General features: G+C 49.0%; 1 protein-coding gene across 3 annotated transcripts; it reads left to right on the top strand.

The window, feature by feature from the left end:
* Positions 1-8,044: 8,044 nt before the first annotated feature.
* Fam241b (family with sequence similarity 241 member B) lies at positions 8,045-10,970 on the top strand. Of its 3 annotated transcripts, none has more exons than XM_039098607.2 (3): positions 8,045-8,195; positions 9,156-9,284; positions 10,081-10,970. In XM_039098607.2, exons 2-3 carry the CDS (start codon positions 9,192-9,194, stop codon positions 10,348-10,350), a joined length of 363 nt encoding a protein of 120 aa, XP_038954535.1. In that variant the 5' UTR covers positions 8,045-8,195; positions 9,156-9,191; the 3' UTR covers positions 10,351-10,970. The 3 variants fall into 3 exon arrangements, with proteins under 3 accessions (XP_038954535.1, XP_038954537.1, NP_001120924.1); XM_039098609.2 differs by having other exon boundaries at positions 8,178-8,385; NM_001127452.1 differs by lacking the exon at positions 8,045-8,195 and adding an exon at positions 8,208-8,443.
* The last annotated feature ends 2,517 nt before the right edge of the window (positions 10,971-13,487 follow it).

The following is a 13,487-nucleotide window of genomic DNA, read 5'->3' as shown; positions in this document are numbered from 1 at the left end:
TACCCAAGAGTTAGCATCATGGGGCTGGGGATTTAGCTCAGTGGTAGAGCGCTTACCTAGGAAGCGCAAGGCCCTGGGTTCGGTCCCCAGCTCCGAAAAAAAGAACCAAAAAAAAAAAAAAAAAAAAGAGTTAGCATCAATCCCATACTGGTTCCCCGAACTGTGGAGTGAAGGTTCTGGAGTGAGTATAGGCTACACTAAGCCATTTGTACCAGCTACTCACACCAGGGAAATAGTGAACCAAGAACAACAGCTCATTCCTTGGAGAGACCACAGAGATCGGTGTACCACGAAGGACTTGAAAGATGCATCACATCTCCCTTTAACTCTGGAATTTGGCCTGTGTAGAAGGCAGACAGTTGGTTCTTGCAAATGCAACCACATAGCAACTCCAATTGTATCTGCTTTACCTGCTGAGAGTTCTCCGCTTGAGAAGGTTAACACATCCCTGACACTTGACCTACAGCTCTTCACCTGGCGAATGGCTTTTCCCTGCAAGTGTGTTCATAAAGACCAGTGGGTGCAATTTGCTTTTATCTGGAAACTCCAGCAACACACCTTTACAGCTCCATCTCAGGGCTGTATTAACTCTCCAAACTTGAGCCATAACTTAGTTCCTAGGGATGTTGATGGCCTGACTCTTCCACAAGGTATCCATCACATCGGTCCATCTCATTCATGGCATTATGTCCATTGGACCATGAACTGGAGGTAGCAGCCACTTTCGACTTGGTAAAGCATTGGGATGAAAGATGCCCTGTTAGATATTCTAAGAGTCCGTGGTGCAAGACAAGCAGAGATAGCCCTTCTGAGGTTAAGCCTGCTCCCTTCGGCTACCAAGAAAGAAGCACAATGCTTCATCGGCCTGTGGACTATGGAGGCTCTGATATTCCAGGCCATGTTCCCAATGACTTGGAAAGCTGCTAGTTTTGAGTGAGGCCTAAAACAGGTCCAGGATGCTATGCACACTGGCCGGCTTCTTGGGTTATAAGGAAACCTGAGAGTATGCAGGTTCTCAGTGATAGGTAGGGATGCTGTTTCGAGTCTTCAGCAGGCACCTATAGGTGAAGAATCATAGCAGAGGCCCCATGGATATTGGAGTGTCTACAGATGACAATTCTCCCTTCAGGAGAGAGCTCTTGGCCTGCTGCTGGTCCTTAGTGGAAACTCAACACTTGCCCATTAGCTACCAAGTTACCATGGATGCTGGTTAGTTTTTTGCCAACTTGACACAAACTAGTCATCTCGGAAGAAAATTTAACTGAAAATTTTTAAGTAAGATTGACTGGTAGGCAAGTTTATGGGCTACTTTCTTGATTAAGGATTGATGTAGAAGGGTCACCATCTTTGGGTGGTACCACCCCTGGGTAAGTGGTTCAGCGTTGGGTAGTCCAGAAGAATAAGTAAGCCGGGGAGGAGCAAGCCAGTAAGCAGCATCCCTTCATAGTTTGTGCATCAGTTCCTGCCTTTAGGTTCCTGTTTTGAGTCCCTACCCTGACTCTTCTCAATGGCGGATCATGGCACGGAAATATAAGCCAAATGAGTCCCTTTTCACCCAAGTTGCTTTTGGTCAGAATTGTTTTTCAATCATGGAAATAGGAAGTAAACTAGAATATTATATGAGCTCAATGGCCCACCGTTTGCTAGGTGTTATCTGACCCACCAATCCAGTAAGTGGGGTATATGGATCAGCAATCCCTGAAGAAATGCAAGCACTATGAACCTAATCAGGCCTGAGCAGATTTGGAGGGCACGAGAAACTTACATGAAGAAATAGCCCAAATATCCATGGTGCCTGGTCCAGCTCCAATCAATGCCTTCCCTCCACCAGCATGCACCTATGGCCTCATGGTGACCAGTTGACAGAAAGAGAAGACTATGTCTGTCTTTTTTTTTCTCTCTTTTGCCTTGCGCTTGCTAGGCAAGTGCTCTACCACTGAGCCAAATCCCCAACCCCTATGTCTGTCTTAAAGATGGTTCTGTGTGTTGTGCAAACTCAGCTGGAAAATGGACATTTGTAACATTATAACCCCCTTTGGGGACACCTTGAAAGATCTTGGTGAAGGTTTACAGTGGGAAGAACTCGAGGCAACACTTGGTTGAACATTCTTTTTGGAAGGGGAAAATGTCCAGGTGGGTGACAATATACTGACTCATGGACTGGTGTGTGTGTGTGTGTGTGTGTGTGTGTGTGTGTGTGTGTGTGTGTGTGTGTGTGGTGTGTCTGTGTGTGTGTTTCTCAATGATCAGGGACTTGGGAGAAACACAATTGGAAAAGAGTGTGGCTAGAATTCTCCCAATGAACAAGAACACAGATATTTGTGTCTCATGTAAAGACAGAGGTGGCCCAAGGGTGACTTGCTCCATCTCAAGCCTACCAGAACAGAGTAGGTCAGTTCCTCTCACTTTGGATTACTTTGTTCTTTCTTGACTTCTGGACTCATCTCTCAAAAGGATTTGAGAAAGAATTGCAGATGATCGTGTAGGAACTTAAAGGGCAAAATCTTCAACTTGTCAAATGTATGTAAGAAACCTTGTAACAGCAGCAACAAAAACCTGTTTAATGTATGTGTGACTAGAGGCAGGGCAAGAGATGACAGAGAGAAACATTTGTAACTGAGTAGGTTACTGAGTTAGTTACTTTGTAACCGAGTAGGTAGGATTGCCGGGCAAGTGGACAGTCTTCCTCTCGGCTTTCACTTCTCAGTGGTCCTGTGAACAATGAAGGGAGGGGAGACACTTGCTCAGTAACATGACCTCCACTCACCAAGGCCACAGTAGACTGTTGAGTGCCAGCCACAGCGATCAATACTAAGTTGCACCATTTTTCTGGGTTGACCAACCAGTGGCCAGGTGACAGGGTGACTGCACTGGGACCTTCTTTACAGAAGGGGCAACACTGTGACCTTACCGGAGTTGACACCTCTGGTTATGGATTTGCATTTTGTGCATGTAATGTTACCCCTAAAGTTCCATCTATGGACTAACGAAACGCCTCATCTACAGTCCAGATAGTCCACCTACCATTGCTTCCAACCAGGGAACTCACGGCACAGACAGGCAAGTGTAACGGTCACCCCTTTCTCACAGTCCTTTGGTCTGAGCAAGTTTCCTGTGAGCCTGAGGCATCTGGCTTGGTAGAACAATGGAATGGACTTTAAAAGACACAGATACAACACCAATTAGGTAGTAACAGTCTGGAAGGCCTGGGGTAGGGTCCTCCAGAAAGCAATTATGCTCCTAATCAGAGTCCAAAATATGGCATAGGGGGTTGGGGATGTAGCTCAGTGGTAGAGCACTTGCCTAGCAAGCGCAAAGCCCTGGGTTCAGTCCCCAGCTCCGGAAAACAAAAGAAAAAAGAAAAAAAATATGGTATAGTCTCTCCCACAGCCGAGGGTTAAGAGGTAGAACCAGGAACGCAGAGAGCACACCGCCCCTTGTTACTGATAGCACCATTTGGTTACTTTCTTGCTCTGCTGACTGAGAAGTCTTGTTTCTGAAGTAGAAGGAGTGGTTCTCAGGGAGATAGAGCAGTAACATTCTTCACACTTCAAGGATCCTGTGCCTAACTCCCTGCGTGGTTTCTCCAAATCCCTTCAAACAGCCATCTAAGATGGCTTCTGCTCATAGTGGTGGCTATCTTGGAACCGATTTTCTCAACCTCATCTGAATGGCACACTGTTGGCAACTGAGCCCATTGCGGGCTGTGGGCACAGGTATGTCCCACACTGGGCTGTTTATAACCTGCCCCAGGAGGAGGTGAGACCTGGGGCTAGGAAAGTTTGTGAGCCTTGTATGGCTTATGACAGTGTATTCCTTCCCACTCCCCCCCTCCCCTGGTAGGCCATAGGGCCAAGCACCATTGAAATTCCGGTCCCAAACCTCAGCCAGGCCCTGAACATATGTTTCATCCCGAAAGGAACAATGGAGCCACTGAGCTTAATTAAGACCCCACAAAAAGCCATTGGCCGGGCAAGCCTCATTCTTTGCTATCAGATGCTTTCTCGCTCGCCCCACCCCCATCCTTCTGTCTCTGCCTCGTTGTCTGAGGGAGGACTGGATGAAAGGCTGGCTCGGCCACCCCCTGGCCCTTCTTTCCTCACATCCTGATAACTGTGGACTCAAAACACAGCTCTCACTCTAGGGGAATATGAGACATCATCCTGGAGTCACTTATGAGTGAAAACAGCTTGGGGATGTGGATTCAGGCTACCCCAAGGGACATGTTCCACGCTTTCACAGTTATAGGAAAAAAAAAAAAAACAGAGTCATAAATCAAGGGATTTTCCAGATACATTGGTGGAGACATCAGGGGTTACAGTAAAGTGAGGTGATCTCTGTTATAGGATTCGATGCTGCCTTTTGACGGGCTTAGCTTTTGGCTGGGTGGGAGCTCGTAGCTTGTTAATACATTCCTAAAGGTTTTTACCTGATATCCACAAGATGTTAGGTCAGACACGATGAATGACTAAAGACTGCCCAAGATACTTTGGCTCTGGATATGTAACATTCCAACCCCCTACAATCACCAAGTTCTAATGACTCAAACTTGTGGAGTCTTTAACATAGACGTGACTTGTTTTGTTTTGACTTCAGTTCCCATTTCTGTCCATTCTTTTGAGTTCTGGAGTAGGAAAGGGGACCCCCTTAGTTCCTGGGGTCAATCAGACCTAGGCCTAACTCCAGAAACCACAGTCAAAGAGGGTCTGGGGGCTTCCTGGCCCTCCATCACAATGGTTCTAGAACTCTGGTAAGGTTGGAGAGTGAGGGTTTGTCCCTAATGTCACCTGGACTTCGATGGTAAAGTATGAAATAAGAGGCTGGGCTGACTGCAGGGTGTAGCCCCAGCTCTGAGAATCACAGCCTAGGAAAGTTCCTGGAAGTTTGGCATAACAGAGCTCTTGAGAGACATTTGTGTGGAATAAACATACAGATTTGAATTTATATAACACAGCTCCCGCCCTGCATTGTATTACACCGTGCTACGCCGGCACGCTTTCCTTACCAGCTTTCCTTTGAGAGACATTTAAATTGCTTTCCAGTTTCCATTACAAAACCACACCCGTATACATGACCTGCCATACATGACCATTCACTCCTGCGTCCTGCGTGCATCATAAGGAACACAGATGCTCACTGTCATGGTTTGAATGTGAAATGCCCACCATAGGATAAGAATTTGAATGCTTGGTCCCTAGCTGGTGGGGATGCTTTAAGACATGGGGCCTAGGGGTTGGGGATTTGGCTCAGTGGTAGAGCGCTTGCCTAGGAAGCGCAAGGTCCTGGGTTCGGTCCCCAGCCCCGGAAAAAAAAGAAAAAAAAAAAAGACATGGGGCCTAGTTGGAGGAAGTGGGTAAATTGGGGGTGGGACTTGAGGGTTTTAATCCAGCCCCACTTCCTGCCCCTGTCTCCTGGTTAGAGCCATCTAAAAAGAGTCCCATACTCTGGTCACAAAAGATGGAATCCCAGCTATCAAGCCTTCCCCACCCTGAGCCCAAATAAATCCTTTCTCTCTGAATTTCCCTCCTTCAGTCGTATTATTACAGGGATGCAAAGAGGAACAAATCCACGTACAATTCCCTCAAGGTTCCTATTGGTTTTCCCGAATGGTCTGTGGTAGTCACATCACATCTAGTCAAGAGCAGAGAGAAACCAAGGCACCCATGCTGGCTGCTCATATCCCCCCTGCCCCTCCCCACACTAGTTTTCTTTACTTTTATACAGCTCGGGGTCCAGCCAACGGAGTGGTGCCACCCACAGTGGGCTCGGTCAATTAATAGGACACAGTTCGCTACAAATAAGCACCAAAGCCAACTGGATCTAAATAATTCTTTTTTAAAAAATGTCAATTAGTTTTATTTGCTTGTAAACATTTTCTTATTATTATTATTTATTGTATGTGTATGAGTATGAGTACACTGTCTCTCTCTCTTCAGACACACCAGAAGAGGGCATCAGATTCCATTACAGATGGTTGTGAGCCACCATGTGGTTGCTGGGAATTGAACTCAGGACCTCTGGAAGAGCACTCAGTGCTCTTAACCACTGAGCCATCTCTCCAGCCCCCTAAATAACTCTTTAATAAAACTTTCTTCTTGGGTGATTCTAGGTTGTAGTAGTAGTTAAAACTAACCACTACACTATATATTGCAAAAGACTTTCTTTGAATGATGTTTGCCATTTTACTTTGAAAGAAAAAAAGTTGGGGTTGGGGATTTAGCTCAGCGGTAGAGCACTTGGCTAGCAAGCGCAAGGCCCTGGGTTCGGTCCCCAGCTCCGAAAAAAAGAAAAAAGAAAAAAGAAAAAAGAAAAAAGAAAAAAAAAAGAAAAAGAAAAAGAAAAAAAGTTTCTTATGCTGGGGGTGATGCCCAACTGTAATCCCAGTATTCCCAGACTGAGTCAGGAGGATCTTGAATTCAGGGTCAGTGTGTGCTTCATAGAAAGATGGTATCTTTTTTTAAAAAAAGTATCCTTATTAGTAGGTCAAAGGAATTCTTAATTTTAATATGTCCCCTACCTTCTTCGTGCTGCTCCAGGGTCTTGCATATACTAGGCAAAAATCTCTACCATTGGGCTTTATTCAAGATTAAAGTTATCGACCATTTTCTTTACAATTGACATGAATAATGTGTTACAAAAACTCTGAGGTCACAGAGATTACAGACAAGCCTTTGTTCTATCTTACATAATTAGGTCAATAACAATGGGGAATAAGACTTTCATAAATAGAGACCTAGTTGTCACTACTAAAGGTGATTCCAGCTGAGCACGATAGCACAGACTTTTAAGCTCAGGGAGGCAGAAACAAACGGATCTCCGTGAGTTCTAAGCCAGCCACCAGTGCAGGTGCATGTTCCCACCACTGTGGGGACTGGAGCCAGACCAGGCCAACCAGTGCTATCTTGTTTAAAAGAAGAAAGGAGAGGGGTTGCTCTTAATTTTCTATACTTTCACCTCATTATAAATCCCAGTGGTTAGGTTCGTTCTGGTGCTGCTTGCTGTTTTGTGAGTCCTTGTGTCTCCATCACAGCGTCTTTGTTACTGTAACTCTTAAGCTTGAAAATCTGCATCAGCCAGATGGGGTAGATGCACTCTCCCCTGTTCTTCTATTAAACACAGCAACCATCCCTGGACATCAAGTGTGAAACAAAAACAAGACTTTGAAATCAGAGTGGAGCAGGCACACTGGGCCCCTGGGACCTGGGGGATGACAACCCTTAACTGGAGGGACCCTCTGGTTTCTCTTTATGCAAGAATATCAGCAGCCTCGAAACAGGCGATTAAGACTGCTCCTCTCAGTCAGAAAGCTAGGAAAGCTACTTAGCAAGACTTAGATGATAGGTACCTTGTTCAGGGCAAGTACGGTGCGAAGAGCCCGCACCCCAGATGCCTGACCTAGATTTCCACCCTGTGAGGTAGCAACACTGTCTCGGCATTCCTACCAGCATAGTGTCGGAGGGTTGTAAGGGAGTGAGGCCCCCTGCTTCCTCCACACAGGTTCCAGTTATCCTACTCAAGTCATCAGGCTGTGAAGCTCAGTCTTCTCCCTGTCCCCTCTCTCTCCTTCCCCCCAGTCCCCTCTCTCTTCCCTGTCTCTGCCTTCCTTAGACTGTCTATCCCTCTTTTCTCCTCCCCACTACATCCACTCACTAGGAGGTCAACAATTAATCTGATGATCTCGCTTCAAAAACCGTCTTAGAGAAGCTTGCTGCAAATTGGTTGAACTTGTCCTATGATTCGTGGCCTCTTGGGTGCTTAGAGCTCCTGAAGGACGGGGCTGGGTCCTTCTCAAGTGACACTGGCAGAGTTACCTGGGTAGATCTGAGCAGATTTGTAAACCTGTAGGCTCAGTTTGTGCCTACTTCTCTTCCACCAAACGGGACATCCCGGTCTACTTCTCTTGTCCCAACCGAGACATCCCGGTCCTGGGCTTTTATGTGATTTCTTCTTCCCTTGTCCTCTTCCCCATCCCAATCCTTCTCCCTCCTCCTTTCTCCTTTCCCTAGTCTAGCAACTAACTCCTCGCCCTCCCTTCTCCCTCCTTCTCCTCCCTCTCCCATTGCGCAGCTGCAGTTCCCCCGGCAGCCGGCAGAGGGATCCTGCCGGGCCTCGCCCCGCGGTGCGCGCTTCCTGTAAAGTCAGGTGGGAGGAAGCGGCCGCCCTTGGACGTCGAGCCCGGAGAGCGGTGCGCGCAGGTGGGTGGTACTGGCGCCGGGTCCGGGTCCGCGCCCCTCCCCACCGCTGCGGGCCCTGGAGCCACGCCTGACCGAGGTGCTGCAGGGGCACGGGTGGCCCAGCCTGCGGGATGACGCCGCGCGGAACCGCGACCCTGGCGCTCCACGCTGCGCTCCTCCCCTGGCCCAGCCTGCCTAGGTGCCCCGGCAGGTAGAGCGTTGAGAGGAGCACGGAGGAGCTCCTTGGGTGACAGGGCCTGGCCTGGCAGGTAGAGCTGCAAAGCTGGGGTCCCCCAGAGCTGGAGCTGCAGTTGCAGCTCACACCCCGTGAGGTGGGAGGGATGAACCTCGTCCTTTAGCATGGGTGCTCCCTGCAGCCATGGGACGGGGGGGGGGGGGGGGTGCTCTCTGCAGCGGAGGTCCGCCCTCCCCAGCCCCGGGTTCTGCCACCGGGTGGTGACCTTAGGGGATTCAGACAGATCCTTAGCCCTTGCTCTTTTGGCTTTTGGCAATGCTTTGAAACCGCGCCCTAACCCCGTTTCTTGTTTTTCTTTTCTTTTCTTTTCTTTTCTTTTCTTTTCTTTTCTTTTCTTTTCTTTTCTTTTCTTTTCTTTTAAGTTAGCATACAAAATACTGCCTTCCCTCTTGTTTCTTTTTTGGGGCAGGGTTTCACTTAGCTGAAGCTGACCTTTAACCCCTGACCTTCCAGTCTGTACTTCCTGGAGTCCTAGTGGCTGATTATGGGTGTGCACAACTTGGCCAGGGCCCTGGGACCGACCTCCCCTCCCCCTCCCCCTTCCTTGCTTGCATTATTTTTACCTGTTTTCATTAATAGGACAAGCACCTGCCAAGGGTGGGTTACCATATGACCGCTACTGAAAAACATCCTCTCTCGATTAACCCATTATCTGTAGCAGGCCCTTTGAGGTCAGGGGAAAGATCTGTTTGCAGTCTCTAGACAACAATCAGCTTTTATTGCAGGTCCAGCCCAGCAGAAATTCACAGCGTCTAGGGAGAATGGTGAGGATCTTGGCCAATGGGGAGATCGTTCAGGATGATGACCCCCGAGTGAGGACTACCACCCAACAGAGGAATAGCAGCCCCCGGCAGGTAGGTATCCATCCTGAAGAGAAGGGTAGCGGCTGGTCCCAACTCCCAGAAGTCTCAAACTGCCTTCTTACCTTCTGTAGCAGTGTCTCTCTACCTTCCTAATGCTGTGACCCTGTAATACAGTTCCTCATCTTGTGCTGACCCCCCGATCTTAGAATTATTTTCATCACTCCTGCGTAACTACAGTTTTGCTACTGTTATGAACCGTAACGTAAATACGCGTGTTTTCCAGTGGTCTCAGGTGACCTCTGTGAAAGGGTCGTTTGACCCCCAAAGGTGGTCACGACTCACAGGTTGAAGCCCACTACTCTATGTAGTCTGAAGCTCTCTCCACAGTGTCTAGCTGAGTAAGAATGGACTTACTGTCTGACTCCTGCCTTCTGGGGAGGGAGCCCCCCTTAGACCTCAAACCTAGGGACTCACTCTCTTTTGGTGGGATTTGCAAATGCTACTGGAGCCAACATCTCTAGAAGATGGGATGGAGATGAGATGCTGGTTCATTATGGAGAGAGTGCCGACCCAAGGGTACCTACTACTGTGTGTGCCTCATCCCTCTTCTCTCCTCTCCTCTCCTCTCCCCCTCCCTCCCCTCCCCCCTCCTTTCCCATCCATCCTGGCCGCCTTTTTCCAGGGGAACATAGGCTCTGAGATTTTGTGCCTTGGTTGTTCCCAGGAAGGAAGCACGGTTGTAGGATGGTTATGGGGGAGGGCGGGGCCCAGCCTGGAGTCTCCTGGTTGGTGCCTCAGTTCCGAGGAAGCTTCCTCTAGACTCATTTGTCTTGTCTTCATCTTCCAGGGCTTTTTCAACAGAGGCCACAGTGCACCTCCAGGGGGCCCTGGACCCCACCAGCAGCAGGCAGGTGCCCGACTGGGTGCTGCCCAATCTCCTTTCAGTGACCTGAACCGGCAGCTGGTGAACATGGGCTTCCCACAATGGCATCTTGGGAACCACGTGGTAGAGCCTGTGACCTCCATCCTCCTGCTCTTCCTGCTCATGATGCTAGGGGTTCGTGGCCTCCTGCTTGTGGGCCTGGTCTACCTGGTGTCTCACCTGAGCCAGCGGTGACCTCCAGGGCCTCATGAGGCAGGCAGTGTTCAGTAGGATCGACTGGGCTTCGAATGAGATCACGTACAGGGGGAGGGAGCTTGGGTGTGCTCAGGTATGATGGACGTGAGACTGTGAGTGTAGATCTTCCCCCACCGCAGGAGGCAGAGGGACTCTCTGGGCCAGCATTGCTGAAAAAAATAGAATCCCGTGTTTTTCTGGAATGTTTTTAGGGGACATAGGGTCTCCATTACAAAGCACAAGCCAGAGTAAGAAAGGCTTAGTATGTTGTATTCTCCCAGAGCACAAGTCCTCCTCCAGGCCCAAACCCAGAGCTTAAAGCAGCTGGGAACTGTCCAGTTTTATAGCATTCCTTCATTTTGTCTTTTTATCCACTACCTTTATTTATGAGGAGGGATATTGGCATTCTGTGTGTTATGATCTTTCCTTTTCTTTTGGTTTTCCAAGACAGAGTCTCACTGTGTAGCCTTGGCTGGCCTGGAACTCACCATGTACACCAGGTTGGCCTTGAACTCACAGAGATCCTCCTGCCTCTTCCGCCCAAGTGATGGGACCAAAGGCGTGTGATACATGCCCAGCCATTGTGATATTTTCAATAAATAAATTGGAGTCCGTTTTAAGAAGCTGGTGAATGACTCATAGCTGCACAGCCTGGAAGACAGACGGCAGACTCTGGTGAGGATGGTTGGTTTTGGAGAAGAAGTGGTAGAACCTTTGGCCTTGGTGATTCTGGGATTTTTCTCAGTAGGATGGGGGCTGGGAGGTGCGGTGCAAGCCTGGACCCCTTGCCTAGTGCCATGGGAAGCTCTAGGCACCCCAACACTCTGAACTCCAAGACCAGCTTTTGGGGAGGGGGGCCAGAATGACTGGGGAGGCGTTAGGAGTGAAAGAACGGACTGTGTGTCCAGGATCTTCCTGCTCAGGGGCTCGACCCAGGGGCTACTTAGGTTTGTCCAGCCATCAGCAGCCTCAGAACCCCTGGCCCTAGTGGACTGCCCTTAGTGGGTCTCAGGACCAGGTAGCCCTGATTTCCTGACAGGAGGCATGGGTTTGGCTCTCAAACTCTCTTTGGTTTTTGGTTTGGTTTGGTTTTAGTGGGGGAGGGCTGTTTGGGGCAGGGTTTCTCTGTGCAGCCCTGGTTGTCCTGGAATCACTCTGTAGACCAGGCTGGCCTAGAGATCCGTTTACCTCTGCCTCTGTTTGGATTAAAGGCATGTGCCACCACCACGCAGCAGCTCTTGAATTCTTAAGTCTTCAGGGAGACTGCCTGAGAGAGGCAATAGGTGGCCGTTCAGGACTGGTGGGTTCAGGTGATGGTTCCAGGAGAGTGAAACCTGAAGACCTTGCCTGCCTTGGTCCCCCTCTAAGGTCCCTGAGGGTGGCAGTATGTGGCCAGGTGTGGTAGATGACTGACTGCGAAGATGTTTTCTCTTCTCTCGGCTTTGCTCTTCTCCTTAGAACAACCTCCCTTGGGCCATGTGTCCACTGCTCCCTGGGGCTGGGAGTCTCAGTCAGGGGAAACGCCTTTAGCAAAGGTTTCCTGAATCTTCATTTTTGGGCAGTGGGGGAGGGGACACAGTAGCATTCTCGGTGGAAGAGGAGTGTAGCTGCAGCTGCTTGGAATCTCAGCTGTTCATAGTGCCATCTCAGGCCTTGCAGGTCGGCCTGCTCCCCACTCCCCTCCCCAGCCTCAACAGACTCCCCGCCCCCTTCCTGCTCCCCTGAGCCACCTTGTCTCTCTGGGTCTTCGGTCCCCATGCCTTAAGGGATGTGAATTGGGGTCCTCATGTAACACACTGGAGCTTTACAGTTGGAAGGAGCCTTTGTGGAATGCAGTCTCCTTAAAATCAAAGAGTCCACATCCCGTGAAGAGAATCCATGCTTCATTGAAGACAATCGAGCAGGCTTTCAGATCCAGAAGAGGGACCCAGAGGTAGCTGGGTCTCACCCGGAAGTGAGCAAGACTCCCATTTCCGGGTGGGATGCTGGAAGCCGGAGGAGCTGGGAGCGGCAGCCGACTGAATGCAGTTAGAACACAGGGCGAAGGGTATTGGGGTTCAAGGTGTCCCGGCTCTGTGTCCTTGGCCTCTGGGCTCACTGATACTGTTCTGCTTGCTTCTCCAGCCATGGGTCTGAAATTACCAAGACAACCTGACCCAATCCAGGCAGAGGCGCCCCGTTCTGCCCCTGGAAGGGTGGGTTGTGTGGTCTGGGCTTATATAGAGCTCAGGTTGGCCTTGATTTGTGATCTCTTGCTTCATCCTCCCCAGTATCAGGGATTATAGGCATGTGAGGCTATAACGGTGCTGCTGCTATATTATTATTATTATTGTTGTTGTTGTTGTTGTTGTTGTTGTTTAGGGATACTGGAGATTGAGCCCAGGGCTTTCCTTTGTTTGTTTAAAGTTGTCCATTCTGGCTTTGAACTCACGCCGTAGCAGAGACAGGACTCGAACTTGTGAGCCAGCTACCTCAACCTCTCAAGGAACCAGGAATACAAGTTATACCACCTGGCCCAGTTTCTTAGAATTTACACAGTTGTGAACAAATATGAGTCTTCAGGTTTATTTTTTTTTTAATTTGATTATATATACTAATTTATTTTATGTAGATGAGTGATCTGTCTGCATGTACCTGCAGGCCAGAAGAGGGCACCAGATCATATTATCACAGTAATTAAACACATTTTCCGTCTCTGGTTCTTCTCTTGGCTGTCTGTCCTGGGCACATTTTATGGTCAAGAACTGCTTTCCATAGGATTGTAGCATGGGGTGAGTTGGTCCTTTTTTGGTCTCAGTTATGTGGGCTATTATCACATAGATCCCCAAAAGGAGCCATAACCTGGAACTGGGTATAGGTCACAATGGAAATACCTGCTTCCGGGCGTATAACTCAGCAGGGTTTAAACTTGGCCCTTGGCTCTAAGCCCCACAAACATTCTAGAAACACTGGGGTGTCACCAAAAGCTGAGGGAGACAGCCTCAGTGATTGGTTCTCAACCTATGGGTCACGACCCCTTTCACAGTACTCACATATTGGGTATCCTGCAATCAGATATTTACACGTTCATAACAGTAGCAAAATTACAGTTACAAAGTAGCATTGAAAATAATTTGATGTTTTGGGGAAGTCACCAC

Source organism: Rattus norvegicus, chromosome 20 (genome assembly GCF_036323735.1).
Source record: "Rattus norvegicus strain BN/NHsdMcwi chromosome 20, GRCr8, whole genome shotgun sequence".
Taxonomy (NCBI): domain Eukaryota; kingdom Metazoa; phylum Chordata; class Mammalia; order Rodentia; family Muridae; genus Rattus; species Rattus norvegicus.
This window is presented reverse-complemented; position numbering and strand designations above follow the sequence as displayed.

Excerpts from the sequence above, each read along its gene's own strand:
- Fam241b (XM_039098607.2), top strand. The coding sequence starts at position 9,192 with ATGGTGAGGATCTTGGCCAATGGGGAGATCGTTCAGGATGATGACCCC. Across the intron at positions 9,285-10,080 it reads GGAATAGCAGCCCCCGGCAG|GGCTTTTTCAACAGAGGCCA; the intron begins GTAGGTATCCAT and ends TTCATCTTCCAG.